General features: G+C 38.0%; 2 protein-coding genes across 9 annotated transcripts in view; one reads left to right on the top strand and one right to left on the bottom strand.

Moving 5' to 3' along the window:
• LOC128859633 (E3 ubiquitin-protein ligase sina) overlaps window positions 1-11,783 on the top strand; it is a 39,117-nt gene extending 27,334 nt beyond the window's left edge. For all 7 annotated transcript variants that reach the window (XM_054096597.1, XM_054096594.1, XM_054096592.1 and 4 more), the window contains one exon: window positions 762-11,783. In XM_054096597.1, the coding sequence (XP_053952572.1) occupies window positions 1,499-2,404 (906 nt within the window). In that variant the 5' untranslated portion in view covers window positions 762-1,498 and the 3' untranslated portion in view covers window positions 2,405-11,783. The remainder of the gene's footprint in view (window positions 1-761) is intronic.
• The window catches only part of LOC128859632 (opsin Rh4), a 72,350-nt gene that overhangs the window by 33,821 nt on the left and 16,259 nt on the right, over window positions 1-22,270 (bottom strand). The gene's annotated exons all lie outside the window — the stretch shown is intronic.

Here is a 22,270-nt window from a genome sequence, read left to right as displayed (position 1 = left end):
TATATACATACAGGGTTGCTCATATTCGACGGACCGATGTGTTTTTTGGGTCCATTCCAACTTGTTTCGTACAAACGTTTAATGGTGTTCTTAGAAGGCGCACTTTTCACATTATTTAATTTTTTATACGCACGTTGAGTTTTCACAATTGACTTCTTTTGTTGAATGTAAATTTCAACAATTTGGGAGCGTTCACGTGGCGTGTACTGTTCCATGGTAAAAATCTGCTTGGACTGACGCTTCCACCGCGGTATGTCATGAAGCGATCTGACGTCTCTGTCAAAAGATACAGGGTTGCCAGATGGGTCCGTCGAATATTGGCAACCCTATATATGTTAAATATTTCGAGCTCGGCATCACCTGGGCTTGACATTTTAAGGTCCTGTCCCTGCGTTCGATGTCTTCATCGATAAAACGATATTGCAAAGTGTTTTATACTATAAACGCTACGCGGCAACCATTGTCTCACTTGCGATTTTGTAGTGCATGTTGTGGGGTTGTTTACGGTAGTCAGTAGTCAGTAAGAACTCTTGTATTAAATAAATAAAATAGATTTTAAGTCGTAAAGTAATAAAAATAAATAAAATAGATTTTACTGAATTCGCAGCCATGCTTGCCACACTGTGCACATACCTATGCACTTGACGTAACTGTATTGTACATAAATTCTACTTTTGTTCTACGTATAAAGCATAAACTATTTAATCCGAAATTTTCTGAGCCTAATACTGTACTGAGTTTTTTTTCTTTTCTAATTACAGCCCAGCACCAGCGCGAACATAGTAAAAGCAACTGCGACAACTACACTCTGGAATACTTCTACGTGAGCACAGCCAGTGAACTGCCAAACGCGACGTTTTCATGTTTTTTACGTAACATATGTCAATTTGACTATTACAATAATATCGACAGGCGGCATTACCGCGATCTATACGACTCCCAGCACCAGAACGAGAACGAGAACGCGACCGCGAACGAAAACCATTGCAACAATAGTAATAGCCCCAACATTTACAGTAACAATCATAGTTCACAACGAGACATTCACAATTGCCTACAATATTTGCAACAACAGCAACAACAACTGCTAGTGGAACAACAGTACCTCAGTCAACTTCGTCATCTACTTCATCTACGTCAGCAGCAGTACGGCTATTATCAAGAGCGTTATCGGTTATTGTTACCGGTGCTGCCACGTTTTCCACTTGAAGTGCAACAACAACAGCTAGTACGACCTATTCAAGCAGTGCAGCATAGAGCACTAACGCTGGTGCCTACTCAGCAACCACACCAACAGCCTTTGACGGCTTCATCATCTTCATCATCATCAGCGGTGGTGCACAACGAAGACGAGAGCGCCGTTGTTGTCGCTTCCGCTTCTGCTCCCGCTTCTTCAGCTTCTGCCCCTGCCTCCACTGTCGCCGTCATCGCCGCCTCTGGTTCACCCTGCACACAGCTGCGTCCGCAGCAACCATTCACCCTGTTACAACACACACAAATGTCCAATAAGCTAAATCCCAAACGCCGCGAAGGTCCGATCACTACCGGCACGGGCACACCATCGGCCACCAATACATCCTCATCCGCCAACACATCCTCCTCGTCTAGTTCGTCGCTGTCGTCCGCCGGTGGAGGTGATGGTGGCATGTCTGCCGATCTAACTTCGTTGTTTGAGTGCCCGGTGTGCTTTGATTATGTGTTGCCACCGATATTACAATGTTCTAGCGGGCATCTGGTATGCGTATCATGTCGCTCGAAACTCACCTGCTGTCCAACATGTCGCGGCCCATTGGCCAATATACGCAATTTGGCCATGGAAAAGGTCGCCTCAAATGTGAAATTCCCGTGCAAACACTCAGGTTATGGCTGTACAGCATCGCTTGTCTACACCGAAAAGACCGAACACGAAGAGACATGCGAATGCCGACCATATCTGTGCCCATGCCCGGGTGCATCATGCAAGTGGCAAGGACCGTTAGATTTGGTCATGCAACACCTAATGATGTCACACAAAAGCATTACTACGCTACAGGGCGAGGATATTGTCTTTCTCGCTACCGATATCAATCTGCCAGGGGCTGTTGATTGGGTCATGATGCAGTCGTGTTTCGGCCACCACTTTATGTTGGTGCTGGAAAAGCAAGAGAAATACGATGGACATCAGCAATTCTTCGCTATTGTGCAGTTAATCGGCTCACGGAAAGAGGCCGAAAATTTCGTGTATCGATTGGAATTGAATGGCAATCGGCGACGCCTAACTTGGGAGGCTATGCCGCGCTCCATACATGAAGGTGTTGCTTCTGCCATTCACAACTCGGATTGTCTGGTATTTGATACATCGATTGCACAGCTGTTTGCGGACAATGGCAATCTAGGCATTAATGTAACCATTTCAATTGTTTAAAAACAGCTTACACACACACACACACACACATTTGATAACACATATACACACACAAATAGAGAGAGAAGACAAGGACAGGGAATATTTGTAGAAAATAAAGCATGGAAATGGTGGAAAATAGAGCGAGAATGAGGGATGGTCACGAGTTGTTGCAAAAAGGGGCGAAGACGACAAAGCGGCAATTAAATATAGAATAACAAATTCATGCATACCAAGGCGAATTTATAGAAGGTGACTTCGCTAGAGCAAAAACAACATTTACATGATTTTTTTTTTTGTATTTGTTAGTAATTGTGTTATTGCGGCAGCCGCAGCCAATGTTTTGGTGCGTGACTACCGTTCGGGATTCGGAGAGAACGTAGGCTCGAATCTCCGTAAAACACAAAAATGAAGAAAAAGTTTTTTTTTAATAGCGGGCGCCCCTCGGCAGGCAGTGCCAAACCGCCGAGTGTATTTCTGCCATGAAAGAGCTCCTTATAAGAAATATCTGCCGTTCGGAGTCGGCTTAAAACTGTGGGTCCCTCTATTTGTAAAACAACATCAAGATGCACGCCACAAATAGGAGGAGGCGCTCGGCCAAACGCCCAAAAAGGGTATAAACGCCAATTATGTACAGTGGTGGCCTTATAATTAGAAACGAGATAGCAGCATTTGATTTTACTAATACAATTTTAAAATTTACTTCGCCACATCATTTTTTTTTTATTAGAAATAATACAAAAACAAGTAGTCTTTCAGTTTAACATAAAAAATGTTCACCATTACTACAATCCTAAAAAAAAAAAAATAAACTTAATACTAAACCCAAATGCATCTTGGTCAAATAATTAGAAACGACAAGGAAAACTTAAAAATATCTTCAAAAAATTCAACAAAATTAGCATAATTTTAATATTTTGTGGGATAACCCTTATTTTTTATAACATTTTGCAGTCTTCTCGGCAAATTTTGTATTCAATTTTGGCATCTTTCAACAGATATGCTCTCCCAGCTTCGCTGCACCAATTGAAACAATTCATTATTATTTCTCGGACTTTTGTCCTTGAGATCTCGTTTCACAATTGCCCATAAGTTCTCAATTGGGTTGAGATCAGGACTTTGCGGTGGCCAGTCCAAAACAACAATATGTTGATCCAAAAGCCAAAGCTTTACTAACCGCGAAGTGTGCTTTGGATCATTGTCATGCTGGAAAATGTAGTGAACCGGCATGTTCTCAAAGGAATATGGTTCCATTACATTTTCCAGAATGCTTTTATATTGATGTTAGTCCATGATTCCGTCAATGCGCACAATTGGGCCCACGCCACGCCAAGAAAATGCTCCCCAGACCATAATAGATCCGCCACCGTGTTTCACTGTTTTCACAGCATACCTGGGGTCCAAAGCTTTGCCTGGAGGACGCCTCACATATGTTTTCCCATCAGATTGGAATAAATTGAATTTCGATTCGTCACTCCAGAGAACTCTATTCTAGAATCTTGCATCTTTTTTGAGCATTTCCTTAGCAAATCGTAACCGCTTCATAATATTTTTTTGACACATGCTGTTTTTTTGTGCGATGCACCCACGTAGTCCCGCTTCTTGTAAGCGCCTTCTTATCGTCCGACCCGAGACTTCTACGTTTAATTGCTCTGCAACTTCGGCTTTTATATCATGCGAAGACATAAAAGGGTTGCTCTTGCTGGTCCTACAAATATGCCTATCATCCGCTGGAGTTGTTTTTCGAGGTCTAGGCTGCCTGGCTGGGGTTTCAAAGTTCCTCGTTTTTTTGTACAAATGAATTGCTCCGAATACCATTTTTGGAGCAGCCAAACCTTTGTGCGATAGCCGACATTGAAATTTTTTCCTTTTTGTAACACTGTACAATTAGCTCCCTCAATTTCGGGGAGCATGACTTTTTCTTACCCATTCTAACAATTGAGATGAACTAAAATTAGAAAAGCTAATCTATGGATTTTTTCAGTATACTTACTTTAACACTAACTCCAAGATAAATATAGAAAATTTAAGAAAAAACTGCGCGTTTCTAATTTTGTGGCCAGCCAAGAAACACAATCAGAGAAACAATGTGAATTTTTTCAGGAATCAACCATCAAATATCAACGTGTTTTTCTAAATACAATGTTCATCGCCTATTCTAAGAATAACGGTGCTCATAATTCACAGTGCACGTCTTCCAAAAATATGCACAGTGATTTTATTTTTCTTAGCACATCGTTTCTAATTATAAGGCCACCACTGTATGTATGTATAGTTACTGTTTAGTTGGATGGCCAACAAATTTCATACAGAATGTAGGCAAACAAATAAGACACTTTGATATTTCCAACCAGGAAGTCACAAGGAAAGAATCAGCTGCTATAACGAAGTCATCTTATGTAAATTGCTGCATTCTTTTGCATACGACCTGCAAAAGACTATTCGAAATCGTTTTATTTTTTGTATTTATATATCCAGCATTTGAGCGTTTCGTTTTGTTCAAGTTGAGTTCATACAAGGTGATATCAGTAATACACAAACAAATTTTACGTGTATTTTGTTTTTGTAATTTTGTGGCTTGAATGCCAAAACTGCAATCAGAAAGTAAACTAACGAAACTATGATGAAAAAAAAATCGCAAAAAAATAAAAAAACACGAATCAGCTGTTCTGCTGATGTCACCTTATATTTGTGCGCCTTGGTTTTATTTGACGCTTTGCTGGAATTTCCCGAGTAGGATATTTTGTGATGTTGCTTTCCACAAATAATACGCTAATTTTCTTAGCGTACTTTTGCAGGCCGGTTGCAACAGGCTTAAGCTATAGATAACTGCGAGCACAGCCAACTTCATTTATTTAACCAAATTTGAGTTATTGGTGGATGATTGAATTGAAGTTTGAAATTTCAAATTTGTTACTTGCTGTCAACAGAGATTAACATTGCTAAGCGCATATTTGACCAATAATTTCAGAAAAGCTCTGCTGGTATCCAAGCTATAGTCAGTATCTGCGTTTACCTGCACACGGAAATAAAATCTTATTAAATATTTTAAAGATTAGGGGAAATAAATTCAATATGAAAGTGGCCATATGAGCACAACACAAATATGCCAAACTGTAGTCATAAATGGTATACATACATTTTTAGTGTCGTCTTATTAGTCTAGTGCCTCTGCAAAATAATGCATCAACATAAAGAAAAATGCGGTTTTATGTACAATCTTGTTAAATTTTGTTAAATGAAATTCATTAATTCCCATCGAGGTATGAATCCTTATGCGTACTGTAAAGCAATGCCTGCCATTTCCATGTGGAAAAAGTTTCTAAAACGACTTCTCAAAGACGTGACTAATTTGTATCCTATTTTTATGTTATTCTTCTAAACCTATTATTAATTATAATTAATGTTATGTAATTTCAAAAGAAAACATTGTGTAGTTTAATTTAATACAAAAAACAAATATTTTCTGTCATTGTACGGCAAACGTCGTGGGGTAAGGAAAATGCGCAACTACAATATTTCATGTATATGTATGCAGGTATATAATCACATACACACACACACACACACACATACATGTCGAATAAAATATTTTTTTTTGGAAATGTTTCGATTCCATGTATGCTTGGTGTTTGGCGCCTATTTTACTTATCATCCTACAATTTGCCTTCACCATTCTTGTATAAATTTGAAGTTTACTTAAGTTCGTTCTTCTAGTTTACTCTAAGATGTTAAAACTAAAAACCAAATAATTAATACATGAACTCATACTTTTGTACTAAATAATTAGGGAACTGAAGTTTTAATGCGCTAGTATAACTTTGTATTTGTAATTGAACACAACATAATAATTGTTAAATGTATAAAGTGAGCGTGAACCAGAGCAAAATCGGTCATGCTTTCAAAAACAAAAACAAAAGCAACAACAAAAAATGCTTTCAAATGCAGAAAAGCATATTATAGAAATTTCATGGCTCAGACGAGAATTTTGCATTTTCCTTGATTTAAAATCATCCTGCATTGCCCGAGGAAAACGCATACAAACAGACTCAAATCGTACAACAAAAACGTTTTTTAATAAATTAGCAAATGCGCTTAAAAAAATGTTTTTTTTTTTTCAAATTCTTATAAAATGTACAGTTGCGAACACGAAAATAGCAGTATCAAAAGAATCAACCATCAAAAGAATACTCGTATTAGATTTCTAAAAAAATTTTTTATCTATGATGTGATTAGAAAGTTTTTATTATATCAGGTCAGTCCATAAGTTCGTGCGTTTTTTAAAGGTGGTTGTAAAATTAATAAAAAAGATGTTTAAAGTATTTATTAATCAATAATATATTTTCCTTCATTATTTACAATGTCTTTCCAACGTTTAGGCAAATTTTTAATTCCCTGCTGAAAAAAATGTTTGTCCTTGGAGCCAAAATACGCTTCAATATCCCTTTTTATAGCTTCCTTTGAGGAGTAGTTCTTGTTACTCATATGGGATTGACGTCCACGGAAAAGGTGATAATCACAAGGTGCAATATCCGGAGAGTATGGTGGATGCGGCATTAGCTCCCATCCGAGTTCGTTCAGCTTGCCTAATGTTTGCCTTGCCGTATGAGGTCTTGCGTTGTCGTGGTGAAACAAAACTTTGCGTCTATTCACTAAAGACGGTCGATTTTTGTTAAGTGCCTCATTCAGGTTTGTTAGCTGATGGGAATAATAATCAGCAGTTATCGTCTGGTTTGGTTGCAGAAGTTCTTACAAAACAATACCGGCCATATCCCACCAAATAGACAGGAGGAAAATCTTCTTGGGGTGAAAGCCATCTCTAGGGGTCCGTTCTGGTGTTTCATCTTTATCTAACCATTGGCGTTTGCGAACAGGATTATTGTAAAGGACCCATTTTTCATCACCAGTAACGATACGGAGCAAAAAACTTTCATTTTCAAGCCATTGCAGCAGCTGAGAACACACATTCACTCTCTGCTGAAGGTTGGCGACGGAAAGTCTATGCGGAACCCATTTTCCCAGCTGTGAAACATTTCCCAACTGAACCAGGTGCCTGTGAACTGTTCCATGCGATGAATTTAACCTCTGAGCTATCATATCGACTGTCAAATTTGGCTCAGCTTCCACGAGTTCGAGCAAGGCGGTGGAGTTAAAGACTTCAGGACGACCAGCGCAGGGGCATCCTCGACGCCGCAGTTATCACTTCGGAATTTTCAAAACCACTTTTGCGCAGTCCTTACACTCATGGTATCCTCTCCGTGAACAGTGTTTATTGCTGCAGCAGCAGTGGTTGCATTTTTACCACTTTTATAAAAAAAATACAAAATATGTCTCTTATACGCGTTCGAACATTTCATTTAATTTTTTAGCAACACGTGCTTCTATCCGCGATTAAAATCACTTGTTGAATGCACAATATATCAAAGAAAATATAAATAGTTCCGTTATATTCCGCGAATAATTTTTTATATGCAAAAATCGTACAAAAGTGAAATTATAGGTAAAATACGCACGAACTTATGGACTGACCTGATAATTTTCAAATATAATTCTATTCTTTAATTGAAAACATATTTAAATTAATTCTATAACGAAAAAAAAAAATGTTTCTAACAAAAGATAGAACTTCAGCGTAAGCATTAAAATTTTGGCTTGTTCGGAAAGTAATTTCGTTTTTTTTGTGGTGAAAATGAAAGACCATTTTAAGCCCAGGCCCAGTTGAATTCGTTAAATTTAACCTCTCACCGATCTCACGTTGTGTTATTCGCCGCTTTGCATCAACTAATGCCTTTATCGCGATTTCAACCGGCCTTCCAGAATGCGGTGCATCTTCGCCATCAAAATTGCCATATCGAAATTTTGCAAACCAGTTCTGGCACGGGCGTACGGTCAACCATACACATCGGTTCATTTTTTTCTACTAAATACAATCAATTGAACTTATTCACACACAAGCCTTGCTATATCAGCTGTCAAAACATATAATGACAATGCGGCTTAGGTGTAAAGTTAACTGTAAAAAAATACAATTAAACCCTCTGTCGAGGAAAAAACGAATATACTTTCCGTAAAACCCAATAACTGGGAACGAAGTAGCGAACGCATTGGTGAGAGGACCCGAACTCTTCCTTGCTATAGGGCAACACAGCATCACGGAGAAGCTTAGGAGTGAAGAGCTAGGTCTGCTAAGGGAGGTTTGCCAACACCAAAATATGAGGTTACGCCAGGCGAAAACCTTATTGGTAGTGTATAACCAAAAGAGGTTTAAGAGACTCAGGACCCTCCCCAAAGATAAACTGAGAATGTTTAACGGCATTCTCACGCCACTGCAGCCTGTGAAGTCATCTGCACATGATCGGGATATGGTCCACTAACTATTGTCGTTTCTGCGACGAATACCAATGCATCTTCTCCTGGAATGCAGCGCTATAACGCGTAGAAGGCTGATAAATTTCGGCCAACTGCAGCCAGAAGAAAGGCACATACGCTCAAACCAACCCGCAGAGATGGAAAGCAAACTGTCGAAGGTTATACCCAAAATTTTGGGATTGTTAACAGTCGGAATTGGTGTGTCATCGACTTTTACCTTGAGTTGCAGTTTGACCTCCTTTGTCTAGGTGGTAAAGAGTATCGCCAGGGGAACTGGGTCTGGATGTGGCACTGTGATGAGCAGAGGCCACAAACGGCCATGAGCTTGAAGTGCAAAGCTCGAAGAAATCAATCTATCCATGTAAAATAAAAATAACAGTGGTCATACGAGTATAAGTAACGCATTATGAACAAGTTTATAGAAAAATTAAAGAAAAACAGCATTAAGAAAGCTTGCGTAGATGCATAGTTGAAACACCAACCTTTGGTCTTCCGACTCGTGTGTTTAGGATCATTGTCCCGCTGGTCGATCCATTTTATTGCCATCTCCTCTCTGCAATACGGCAACATAACATTTCTTTTAACCCCTCCGAAAATAACGATTTGTCGAACTATCCAAAATACGCCTCTGTCTCGGCGATGACTTTCGCGCTTGAACTAAATTTTTTCCCGCGAGCCATTTCTTCGTGTTAGAGAACAAGAAAAAGTCGCAGGGAGCCAGATCGGGTGGATACGGGCGATGCGGCAGCAATTCATAACGCAATTCAAGCAGTTTGGCGGCGACAACTCCGGATGAATGTGCTGGTGCGTTATCGTAGTGAAACAGCACCTTCTTTTTCGCCCAATGCGGTCGTGTCTCCTTCAATGACTCTCTTCGCCTTCTTTGGAGCAGATTCACCGGAAGAAATCCATTGTTTTGATTGTTGCTTAGTTTCTGGTGTGACAACTCGACTCGACTCGATGACAATTCAACGCAAAAATTCCTTCGGATTCGCTTAAAGTGTTGTGAAAGAGGTGAACTAACAGTAGGCCCAGGAAACATGGTTCAGAAACGATGCCGGATCAGTGGCAGTGAGGCATTAAATGAGTTGGTTTGGGTTGACATGAGAAGAGGTGATCAGTATCGCGCGAGGTTTCTTCACATATCTGAAATAGGTATAAATGTAACCTGTTGTGGGAACTCCGATTGCGGCATTCATGGGGCTATTGTCTTTCTTTTGTTCCACCTTAAAAATAACTGCTTAATGCGCTGAAGGCGATGTTGCTAATCTCATCTTACGGTAGGGTCGACAGGGCGACAATGTGAAACAAAAAACAGAGAGGGTTTAGGTGATTAGATTTAAGTGCGCATGTGAAGAGCTCTTAAGGTTAGTGTCACCCGGGCTACCTTCACTTGTCGGACATACATTCGTAGATGGCGTGGACACAGCGATAGTCCGCTGTAGTTGTTTTTATAGTATAAACATTCCCCATCCATTTATAGGGAATGCTCCTGAAGTAAAAGTCCTTGGCAGGTTATAAATCCGCGTCATTCCGGTTACGTAGAACCGACTGTCGTGGTAGAAGTAGTTGACTCTGCCTACTGGCGTGAGTGCTAATAGTTCAGCGTCTAGTGAGAACGATCGCAAGCTTCACAATGCCAATTCTGGACTTTGCCAAAGGCTAAATATTAATCAAACGGCTACATCGTGTTGGGATATGTTTCGGTCAAGAAGCGCACCGAGGGAATGGTAATTCCTAAAAGACTCAGGCCCAAAAAGCCTATTGTATTCGAAGCTCAGGCGAGTAAAAGGGTTGACAGACAAGGAGGGAAGGAGAGAAGTGACAGAAGGAGAAAGATAGGATAGCATAGAGGTAGATAGACCTGTGAGAATTTTCCAGATTCTTTGATAAATCTGAAAATATCCTCTAGTTTGAGGGAACGAATTTTACTCATTCTCATGACATCGGAATGCGAAATTCGTAGCCCCTGCTCTAGCAAAGGTAGAACATTCACAGAGAAAATACCCAGTGCCATCCGCCTCCTCCAGACAAGGCAGGTAAATAGCGCCCTCAGTGATTGAAGTAGTGGTCATATATCATCCACCGAACGTCTTTTCTACCAAGCTTTAGAAGAAAGTTCGACAGTTTTCTGTTTGAGCCTTTCACAAAACACTTTGCAGTTCTACTGAATTAAACTGATTCCGTTTATTGGCTGTAGTCCCCTGTGGCGTAACCACTGATCTGCAGTTGGCCAAATCATCGGCAATTTCATTTCCTTGAAAGCTGTTAGTTACTAAGTACTCATGTCAAATATGTAGATAATACCATTGTTGTTGTAGCATTGTCTGGACACCAGTTGTTTGGTTCCTTTTATTGCCTTTTTTTAATTTTTTCATCTATGTAGCCGAATGGGTTGGTGCGTGACTACCATTCGGAATTCACAGAGAGAACGTAGGTTCGAATCTTGGTGAAACACCAAAATTAAGAAAACGTTTTTTCTAATAGCGGTCGCCTCTCGGCAGCAATGACAAACATCCGAGTGTATTTCTGCCATGAAAAATCTCCTCATAAAAATATCTGCCGTTCGGAGTCGGCTTGAAACTGTAGGTCCCTCCATTTGTGGAACAACATCAAGACGCACACCACAAATAGGAAGAGGAGCTCAGCCAAACACCCAAAAAAGGTGTATGCGCCAATTATATATATATATATTTTTATTAAAACTTTTATCGAATATGTAAAAGTTCACTCTGGAGTGACAATTGTAGCCTCATGATGCAACTTGCACTCTTCGACTATATTAGGGCCCGTATGTAGATATACCCTTCATGGCATTAGTTTGAGAAATTCACAAATTGCGTTATCTTAAACTTCGAGACGTACTACTGATTTGCTGTATTTCGTACAACAACTTTTCTCCTACTTAATTGTATGTTTGTATGTATTTGAGTCTGTTTGAACTAATGACCCATAATAAATTAAAACCAAAAAGACAACGCCAAGCAAAAAGCAGACGTGAATTAACTCGCTCGAATGCGAAATGCGTAAATAGTTTTTAAAAAATGAACGGAGCACAAGGTTGCTATCGAACTAAAGAAAAAGAATGAAAACAAAATAGTTACAAACTATGAACATAACCCAGTTTGGTAATGTGAATATGGTTTATAAAATATGCATACAGAGAAATGTACCACTGAATAGAGCCAAAATATCTTTGGGATTTAATATTTTCCTTTAGTTCATTTTAGTTTTTTATTATAGAGACTTGAATTTTCTAAACGGACTTAGAGCAAATTTTAAATGAATTTTTTTATACAAATGTATTTGATTAAATTTCTTGCTTCTGCATTTATAGCTGGGCAAATAAAACCCAAAGTGCACAAAAAAAAAACAAAATTTATTTCGTTCGAATTCATTGTCATTTGAGGTTTGCCGTTACAACTTTAAGTTTAGGGGCAAATCCAAACATCCTTCACTCAGCCAAAGAACAATAATTATGGGACACAGAAGGTAGAAAATTCTCCAAAAAAAAATCGTCTACCAGCCTAGATTGTTTGAAAATGATGAGATGAGAGAGAATAGGTTAGGTTAGGCTAGTCAGGTTACTAGTCTAAGACAAGACACTCTCGATGGCCTTTAGGCCCTCCATGCCCTAACTAAGTTGCTTAAATCACTTAGTACTTTTTAAGGAGGCAACCAGCCCCTCCAGTGAGACATTTTGCAAGTCTTCAAAGAATTAAACGCCAAACTATTTAGCACAACTTCTTTGAAGTGCAGAACATTCACAGAGCAGGTGTTGTACCGACTCAATTGCTTCTTCATCTCCACAATTCCTGCAGAAGTCATTGTGAGGTACACCCATTCTATGGGTGCCAAAAGCGCAGTGACCCCTTGTAATACCTGTGTGGATGCTGGTAGTTGAACTATAGAACCCAAGCAGACATTTTGTCCTTTTAAGATTCAGTGGTTGCTGGTAGTTGAACTATAGAACCCAAGCAGACATTTTGTCTTTTTAAGATTCAGTTTTTGCCAGAGCGCTTTGTAGACCCAGCAGTTTCGTAGTTTGAGTTGTAATTTATGAACCTCTTCGTTTAACGAGATGACTGAGTCATTTCAACTAAAGTTAACATGGGTTCCTGGGGCCCTTGTAAGATTGAGGGTAACTGCAGAGCCGATGAACGATAGGGAAACTTGGCACAAATGAAACCACATCCAGCATCGTTCGACAACTATGGCAGACGCTCTATGCTAAACACACAGAATATCTGCTAAGGCGAGTTAAGCACAGACTTAGCACACTGATTTCAGCTATAACAGCGATAGGTGTGCAAACACATGACTTCTGCAGAAGTTGTCTACATGAAGAAGAGGAAAACGGTTCCTACGTAACCGGAACAACCCGGATTTATATCCGACCAAGGAGCGTCACTTCAGTAGCCTTCCTCGTATATGTATGGGGAATGTTTATGCTGCTACAACAGCAACAACAACAACGATTTCGTACCTTTTGTGCCACTCTCCTGTTCTATCCAGACGTAGACTTATCATTTTAGCTAGACAAATCTTTGATGAATTGGAAGCTCTTAGTTCAGTTGAAATCAAAGATTTTATAAAAGAGCGATAAGAACAAGTTACCCATGCGGCATCAGAATGGGTTATGAGCCTGAGTGTGTCCCACAGTGGACAACCGCTTCAACCTAACCTAACCTTAAGGGTTAAAGACTTCAGCTTAACTAGGGAAACGGGTTGATTCGGGCCGATAACTTATCACCTGCTATGGAGCGGTGAATCCATGCTGTTATGTCGGAGCTCTCGTTCGACACTCAAGCCGAAATACAATTACTCAAAAATCCACATAAAAAAAAAGCATCGGTTCTATTTAGTTGTTCACAACTGTATGCACTATACAAGTATATTGTGTTAAGCCATATCTTTACGTATTGTTAAAAACTCTTAGCAGGCACTCAAATCATACATACAAATTTTAGTATTTTAGTATGATAAAGGAAAAGTTTGAAGCTATTCGAAAATCCCGTTGATTTTTTTTTAATTTTTTTCATTTGCATTCTTTTTATATGAGGAAAACGCCCAACACTTCATATTAAAACTGCACGACATATTTTTATATGGAGAAAACGCCCGACACTGTCAGTGAAAAAAATTATAACGAATCAACGGTATTTTTTAGCAACTTTAAACTTGCATTTTATTATACTAAAATTCAATGAGTTATAAAACTGCATACCAAAAATCTTTCTAGAAATTCAAAAACTGGAATTTATATGATTTTTGTTAGACAATGAACTATACTTTTACACGAAAATAGTGAACTTTCGAAAGAAAATGATTCAAAATTAGTCAAATTGTGCTATCATTTTGTCACTCGGTGTACATTTATGCATATATACGTACATACATATACATATGTATGTATGCATATACCTACGGTATATTAAAATTTCTAAGCTGGGTTCTTGTCACTGTAAACTTCTGTTTTACCCAAATACACAAAATATATTTTAGCGCTCAGTGCAGTAACTGAATGTGAGCACATTTCCATGGATATATTTTAAATCTAACGTATACATTACTTAAGCTAAACTTATACATACATACGAGTATGTACCAAATTATGTGGTAATAATATTTTTTTTTCATAAGGTAATCGATCTCTAAAATATGATTGATGATAAAAAATGAAGACGAAAGAAATGGAATGAAAATGCTGGAAGCGAAAAGAAGTATAACTATTTAAATAGTTTAATTTTATTTAATTACTTAGGCTCCCTTCATGGATTTGCAAATTATCATTTAACTTTTCAAACATACCGATAGCTATTCGATACTTTCTGTTTGCCATTTTTTCCCCTTTCTACTACATACTAACTCAGTGACGGTGAAATAAACTGAAATAAACGGAACCACTCGTATTTAATTTCCATGCCACACTCTAAGTTAACAATTAATTGAATTCAGTGATGTTATTGAGAAAGTGGAAAAGAAAAAAGTCGGTTGAGTGTTTGTTAACTTAAAGTTGTTCACTTATATGTATATTTTTATGTTTTCTTTCAAATAATTAATTTTAATTCATTATTTTCTGTTAGCTAATCGAAAGCAAGAAAAATGCGTTAAAAATAAAATAAAATGCATAAGTATAAGGTTGCATCAGCTACATACATACATACATACATACATACTACAAAAGTAAGAACAAATGTTTCGGATGTACATACACACTTACACATAGTACATACAAAATGGACGGTAGGAATGCATTGAAGTTCTTAAACTATGATATGAATACAGTGAATGTAAAGATACAACAAGTGTTTAAAGCATTAAAGTGATTAGTAAAAATAAAAACATAAACATACATACACACCCCGTGTTTTAATTTTTCTTCAGACTATTAAAAAAAATCACAAATATCTCACATCTCGAATCCGAATGCTTTTCTGCGCTACGCTAGAGCAAACGCATCGAAATGTGACATGATACGTGGGAAAGATCAACTTACAGTCCGGTTCAATTGATTAGCAGCAATAGTTTTTAAAAAAGTGTCGCCTCTCAGGTACGTCAGGAGACACACACCTTCAATTACGCCGCCGAGATCCAGGACAAAACAAAACGACAACTACTGGACTGGACAGTGTTTAGACAGACTATAAACGACATTCATCGGGCACGACATTCGACACTTGCCACCTTCTTCAGCTTCCGACCCCGGATGTCGTTATCGGAGTCCAACGACCACCTATAGCAAATGAAGAGCTCCAGTTACCCCGGGAGGCCCGCGGAACCTTGCCAGAATTACTTTCTGGATACTGTAGCAGGCTAAACTCTTACCTACCTACCCACCCAGAGTATATAGTATGTCCAGTATGTGAAGGTACCCCGCACGACACTAACTACCTGTTCACATGCCCCATCAAACCCACTCATCTAACACCCCTTTCCCTGTGGACTCAACCTGTCGAAACCCCAACTTTCCTGGGCCTACAGTTAGATGAGCTAGACGAAGATGATACTGTCACAACAATAACATGGAAGGAAATATTTATTAAAGCAACCGTATTTGATCTAGTAACAAAAAGGTTTCTGATAATACAAGTGAAGGCTGTAGTGTGCTCGAAAATAAACGAGCATCAAAATATTCCTTCTTAAAGTACGTTCGTATATGCATTAATTACCAATCAATCCACAAAATTTATTTACCCGTTTACATATGGCAGATTACCAGCAAAATTGACAATCAGCTCTCAATACTACTGTGAAAGGTTTTTCTCAAGGCGAATCCATTAAAGGTGGTGTTGGTAAATCAGCTGATTTGTTTGTTTTTTTCGCCGTGTCCGGGGGCTGTCAGCTCGGAATAAAATAAGGCGAATTCATTATTTGTTTTCTAGTTTCGCAATACTTTGCTTTGACAATCAAACGTAGAGAACATTGTTGTTGGTCTCTTGCCACCACCTTTAATGAATGCCCTTTGATTCTTCTTCATAGAAATTATTTCGATGTAATATTTCGATGTTTTTCGTTTGTTTAATTATTATTAACAATAGCTAATTGAGAAGGAAAAGGAATAGCTAATTTAATTGCGCAATTGGCTGCTAATAATAAACAGTTGGAGGAAATCCGTAAACGACGCGAACAACATCAAGACGCACACCACAAATTGGAGGAGGAGCTCGGCCAAACACCCAAAAAGGGTGTACGCGCCAAAATTATATAGGTATATATATATATAATAAGAGGATACACGCTTTTTTCTGTTATATGAATCCATAGTTAATAATACCTAACAAACATTTTATTAGAATTATGTCTACAAACCAGTTTTCTTTGCCGGCATCCATTTTATTTAGTTTTTACTTTGACGCTTTTCTTTACACGTGTAAAAATAATGATCTATTACACAGGAAACACAGGGTTGTATGTCAAAAAGTATGGTAATAATCTAGAACTATTTTTTAATCTCAGATTTTAGGAGAGACATTTTTTATGGGAAATCGCGCGGTTTAATTACGGATTGGTAGTTAAGCACGAAAAAATACGTCATCTACTTATATGCGAACGTATTATAACGGTATTTCGCACCAATAGAACTTCAGCAGCTGTAATATAATATAATACTGTGCTTGATTTATAGGTTCACTTGAATAGAGGCGCTCAGTTAGCCAACATTATTTGCGCATTAAGGCTGTGAAAAGCGATAATTTTTTAAGCATTCATTGGGTTTGGTCAAAAACTTCTTAATTCTAATGAAATGGGAAAGCAGAAATAATTAACGGCTCGCGAAAAAGAACAAGTCCAACAATAACTTGACCTCAGAGGGGCTTTCAAATCGCCAAACTGCCAAAAAGATTGGGCCAAGGCCAAAAGTTGGTATGGTAAGAACTACAAAGGCAGAACTGCGATGGCTTTAACACCGAAGGAAACCTGCAAAATACAAATTCCACCCATTCAACAGCAAAAATTCAAGAAAAGGCAAATTTAGCAGCCAGCCAATCCACCGTTCAAAGGGCTATTCAAAAAGCGCCACATCTGAAGCATAAAAATTCTAAAAAAAACACTTTCGAATAAATTTCGCAAAGAACGCTAGCAAGGGGTCCTATTAAAGGTGAGGCCGCAGCCTATCTCGCCAATACGTCCGCTATTTCGTTTCTAGTTACGTTCCCAATACATCCGCTATTAAATAGCGAAATTCGTGCCCCTGTGTCCTGGCACCCAAATAAGCCGTATACGATTGTGCGTTCCTAGTAGATTAAGTTTCTTGTTTCATAGATTCTGAGTATTTCTCTGAGCCCAACTTTCCCAATCAATTTTGGTTTTTGTCCTATTTGAATGAGTTTTTATTTTTCAAAATCTCATCAAAACTTTCAACTTTTGAACCAACATTTTTACAGCTTTTCTGAGGAAACAGTTTCATAGCTCATTGAATTTTTGTATAACAAAGTGCAAATTGCAAGTGACTGCAAAATATCGTTGAATTTCGAAATTTTTTGTTTTGTTTTGATATCGCTCGGATTTCTTCTTTTCCTTCTCTCTGTAAATTAGCTATCCTTAATAATAATTAAACAAACCAAAAACCCCAAAATATTACACCAAAATAGTTTCTATGAGCAAAAACCTTTCCCAACAGTATTGACAGCTGATTGTCAATTTTTGCATGTAATCTGGTACATAAATTTTGTGTATTTATCGGTAATTAATGCATATGTGAATGCACCCTAATACCGCTATTATGTATGAGACTGGTAGGCTCTCGGCAACCACATAAAGAATATCGCATTAAGTATGGCAACCTGCTTCTGACCGTCGGCAAACGAGCCAGGTAGCGCAATTACCATCTGTATTATGTACGATCATCTGTATTGTGTATCTATACCCCTCAAAGTGAGACAACCGCTCGTCATTTTTATTTTATCATTTTTGCAAGGAGAAGCTGTGAAAGTTTTAAATTATGGCGGAAAAATTGTAAGTAAATGTGAAAAGCTGAACGTGAATATGTAGATAATAACAAACAGTTTAAACATTTTCCAGATCAATAAAAATTTCGACAAATAAGCAGTTGGAGCGTTTGGTGAATTTATTGAAATTGAACTCATCAATTGAAAATGGGACTCGGACATTTTGGCGAAATAAATTACAAAATGCTGAACAATTGGATATTTACGCAAGCGAATTAGATAGTTTCGGCCCTCCACATAGAATTGCGCAGGAGTGGCAGAGGGAAGAAATAGTGGCATTTTTGAAATCTTCCTTCTGCGAAGAAACATAACGCTGCGCAAAGCTTAAGAAATGCCGGTGCAGCAGTCGACCGGTAAAATGCGGATACAGGTTTCCATATAAATATATAAACGCTTCTTTGTTTATGCAAAAATTACTAACGAATCTTGAAATATGGATCTCTTAATAAAATAGGTACATTTTCTGAATAAAACTTAAATGCTAAAATTTTAACACCCTATGAACTATTGATATTGCCGGAATAAAAAAACAATTTGACTTTGATGATGGTTCACGTGAATTTTGGCATCTTGATAACTTCATAGTACTTGGTTGGTCGGTTGGTTAAAGTTGGTTGTGTATAGAGTCCGAAGGGGATTATAGGGGATTAAAAGAATCCACTTTGGCAAATTTTTTTTCAGTTTACTCAATGTTGCACCAGTACGAGAACTTTTGTTGTCGATGAGCGATGCCCGATGAAGGATTCAGTTTAGCTGTGTATCATTACGGCATGATTGTATTGTCATACCCGTTCCAAGTATTGCATGCACCTTGCTTTAAATGACTATTTTTCAGTAGCTTTTTGCTGACGACTGGACTGGTGTCTGCTATTTTTACAGCTCTAATTATTTCAAAATTACTGGCAGTGCGCTTATCATTGAATATCTACGTACATATGTATGTTTCTGACAACAAACAAATCATACAAACATACATAGTTTGCCATCAGTGCATATTCGATTACAGTTCTTACACATACATACACTGCGTTAAAAAACTATGGCACTACGCAAGGCGCATTCATTGAAGGTGGTGGCGCTAGACCAAAAACAATGTTTTGTGCGTTTGATTGTCAAACCAAAGTCGGTGGCAATCTAGTAAACAAAGAATGAATTCGCTTTGTTTCATTCTGGGCTGACAGCCACATGGACACGGCGAAAGAAAAAAAAAAACAGCTGATTTACCGATACCACCCAAGAATGATAGAGAAATAGATTGCGCCTTTCCAATTCGCCGTGTAGTAAGAGCCCATGAATAAACAAGCAAAAGTAAGGCGAATTACTTGTTTGTGAAGAAGAAGAGTAGGCGAAAGCAATGGAAACAACCAAACCGAAGAATTTATACGCACACACACATGCTTTCTAAACGCGGCGTCTTCCGCATAAAAAAGCCTAAAACTACAATACATTTGGAAGATTTACATTAAGGGGTTATATGTGTATACCTTGTGTTGGACTGAAAAATCGAAAATTCTTTTATGGCATATTCTAAAAGTACATCATCTTAAAAATATAAATTAAAAAAATCATAAAGATCGGAGCACTAGAACGAAAGTTACAGACCGTGGAAGCGCGCAACCTGAATTAAAATTATCCATAAATGAAGTGCACGCACAACTTTAGACGCGATTATCTCTAGTAACAAAAAGGTTTCTGATAATACAAGTGAAGGCTGTAGTGTGAGTACGTTCGTATATGCATTAATTACCAATCAATCCACAAAATTTATTTACCCGTTTACATATGGCAGATTACCAGCAAAATTGACAATCAGCTCTCAATACTACTGTGAAAGGTTTTTCTCAAGGCGAATCCATTAAAGGTGGTGTTGGTAAATCAGCTGATTTGTTTGTTTTTTTCGCCGTGTCCGGGGGCTGTCAGCTCGGAATAAAATAAGGCGAATTCATTATTTGTTTTCTAGTTTCGCAATACTTTGCTTTGACAATCAAACGTAGAGAACATTGTTGTTGGTCTCTTGCCACCACCTTTAATGAATGCCCTTTGATTCTTCTTCATAGAAATTATTTCGATGTAATATTTCGATGTTTTTCGTTTGTTTAATTATTATTAACAATAGCTAATTGAGAAGGAAAAGGAATAGCTAATTTAATTGCGCAATTGGCTGCTAATAATAAACAGTTGGAGGAAATCCGTAAACGACGCGAACAACATCAAGACGCACACCACAAATTGGAGGAGGAGCTCGGCCAAACACCCAAAAAGGGTGTACGCGCCAAAATTATATAGGTATATATATATATAATAAGAGGATACACGCTTTTTTCTGTTATATGAATCCATAGTTAATAATACCTAACAAACATTTTATTAGAATTATGTCTACAAACCAGTTTTCTTTGCCGGCATCCATTTTATTTAGTTTTTACTTTGACGCTTTTCTTTACACGTGTAAAAATAATGATCTATTACACAGGAAACACAGGGTTGTATGTCAAAAAGTATGGTAATAATCTAGAACTATTTTTTAATCTCAGATTTTAGGAGAGACATTTTTTATGGGAAATCGCGCGGTTTAATTACGGATTGGTAGTTAAGCACGAAAAAATACGTCATCTACTTATATGCGAACGTATTATAACGGTATTTCGCACCAATAGAACTTCAGCAGCTGTAATATAATATAATACTGTGCTTGATTTATAGGTTCACTTGAATAGAGGCGCTCAGTTAGCCAACATTATTTGCGCATTAAGGCTGTGAAAAGCGATAATTTTTTAAGCATTCATTGGGTTTGGTCAAAAACTTCTTAATTCTAATGAAATGGGAAAGCAGAAATAATTAACGGCTCGCGAAAAAGAACAAGTCCAACAATAACTTGACCTCAGAGGGGCTTTCAAATCGCCAAACTGCCAAAAAGATTGGGCCAAGGCCAAAAGTTGGTATGGTAAGAACTACAAAGGCAGAACTGCGATGGCTTTAACACCGAAGGAAACCTGCAAAATACAAATTCCACCCATTCAACAGCAAAAATTCAAGAAAAGGCAAATTTAGCAGCCAGCCAATCCACCGTTCAAAGGGCTATTCAAAAAGCGCCACATCTGAAGCATAAAAATTCTAAAAAAAACACTTTCGAATAAATTTCGCAAAGAACGCTAGCAAGGGGTCCTATTAAAGGTGAGGCCGCAGCCTATCTCGCCAATACGTCCGCTATTTCGTTTCTAGTTACGTTCCCAATACATCCGCTATTAAATAGCGAAATTCGTGCCCCTGTGTCCTGGCACCCAAATAAGCCGTATACGATTGTGCGTTCCTAGTAGATTAAGTTTCTTGTTTCATAGATTCTGAGTATTTCTCTGAGCCCAACTTTCCCAATCAATTTTGGTTTTTGTCCTATTTGAATGAGTTTTTATTTTTCAAAATCTCATCAAAACTTTCAACTTTTGAACCAACATTTTTACAGCTTTTCTGAGGAAACAGTTTCATAGCTCATTGAATTTTTGTATAACAAAGTGCAAATTGCAAGTGACTGCAAAATATCGTTGAATTTCGAAATTTTTTGTTTTGTTTTGATATCGCTCGGATTTCTTCTTTTCCTTCTCTCTGTAAATTAGCTATCCTTAATAATAATTAAACAAACCAAAAACCCCAAAATATTACACCAAAATAGTTTCTATGAGCAAAAACCTTTCCCAACAGTATTGACAGCTGATTGTCAATTTTTGCATGTAATCTGGTACATAAATTTTGTGTATTTATCGGTAATTAATGCATATGTGAATGCACCCTAATACCGCTATTATGTATGAGACTGGTAGGCTCTCGGCAACCACATAAAGAATATCGCATTAAGTATGGCAACCTGCTTCTGACCGTCGGCAAACGAGCCAGGTAGCGCAATTACCATCTGTATTATGTACGATCATCTGTATTGTGTATCTATACCCCTCAAAGTGAGACAACCGCTCGTCATTTTTATTTTATCATTTTTGCAAGGAGAAGCTGTGAAAGTTTTAAATTATGGCGGAAAAATTGTAAGTAAATGTGAAAAGCTGAACGTGAATATGTAGAT

This window comes from Anastrepha ludens, chromosome 4, assembly GCF_028408465.1.
Source record: "Anastrepha ludens isolate Willacy chromosome 4, idAnaLude1.1, whole genome shotgun sequence".
NCBI classification, from domain to species: domain Eukaryota; kingdom Metazoa; phylum Arthropoda; class Insecta; order Diptera; family Tephritidae; genus Anastrepha; species Anastrepha ludens.
The sequence above is the reverse complement of the archived record's forward strand: the minus strand, read 5'-3'. Positions and strand labels throughout refer to the sequence as shown.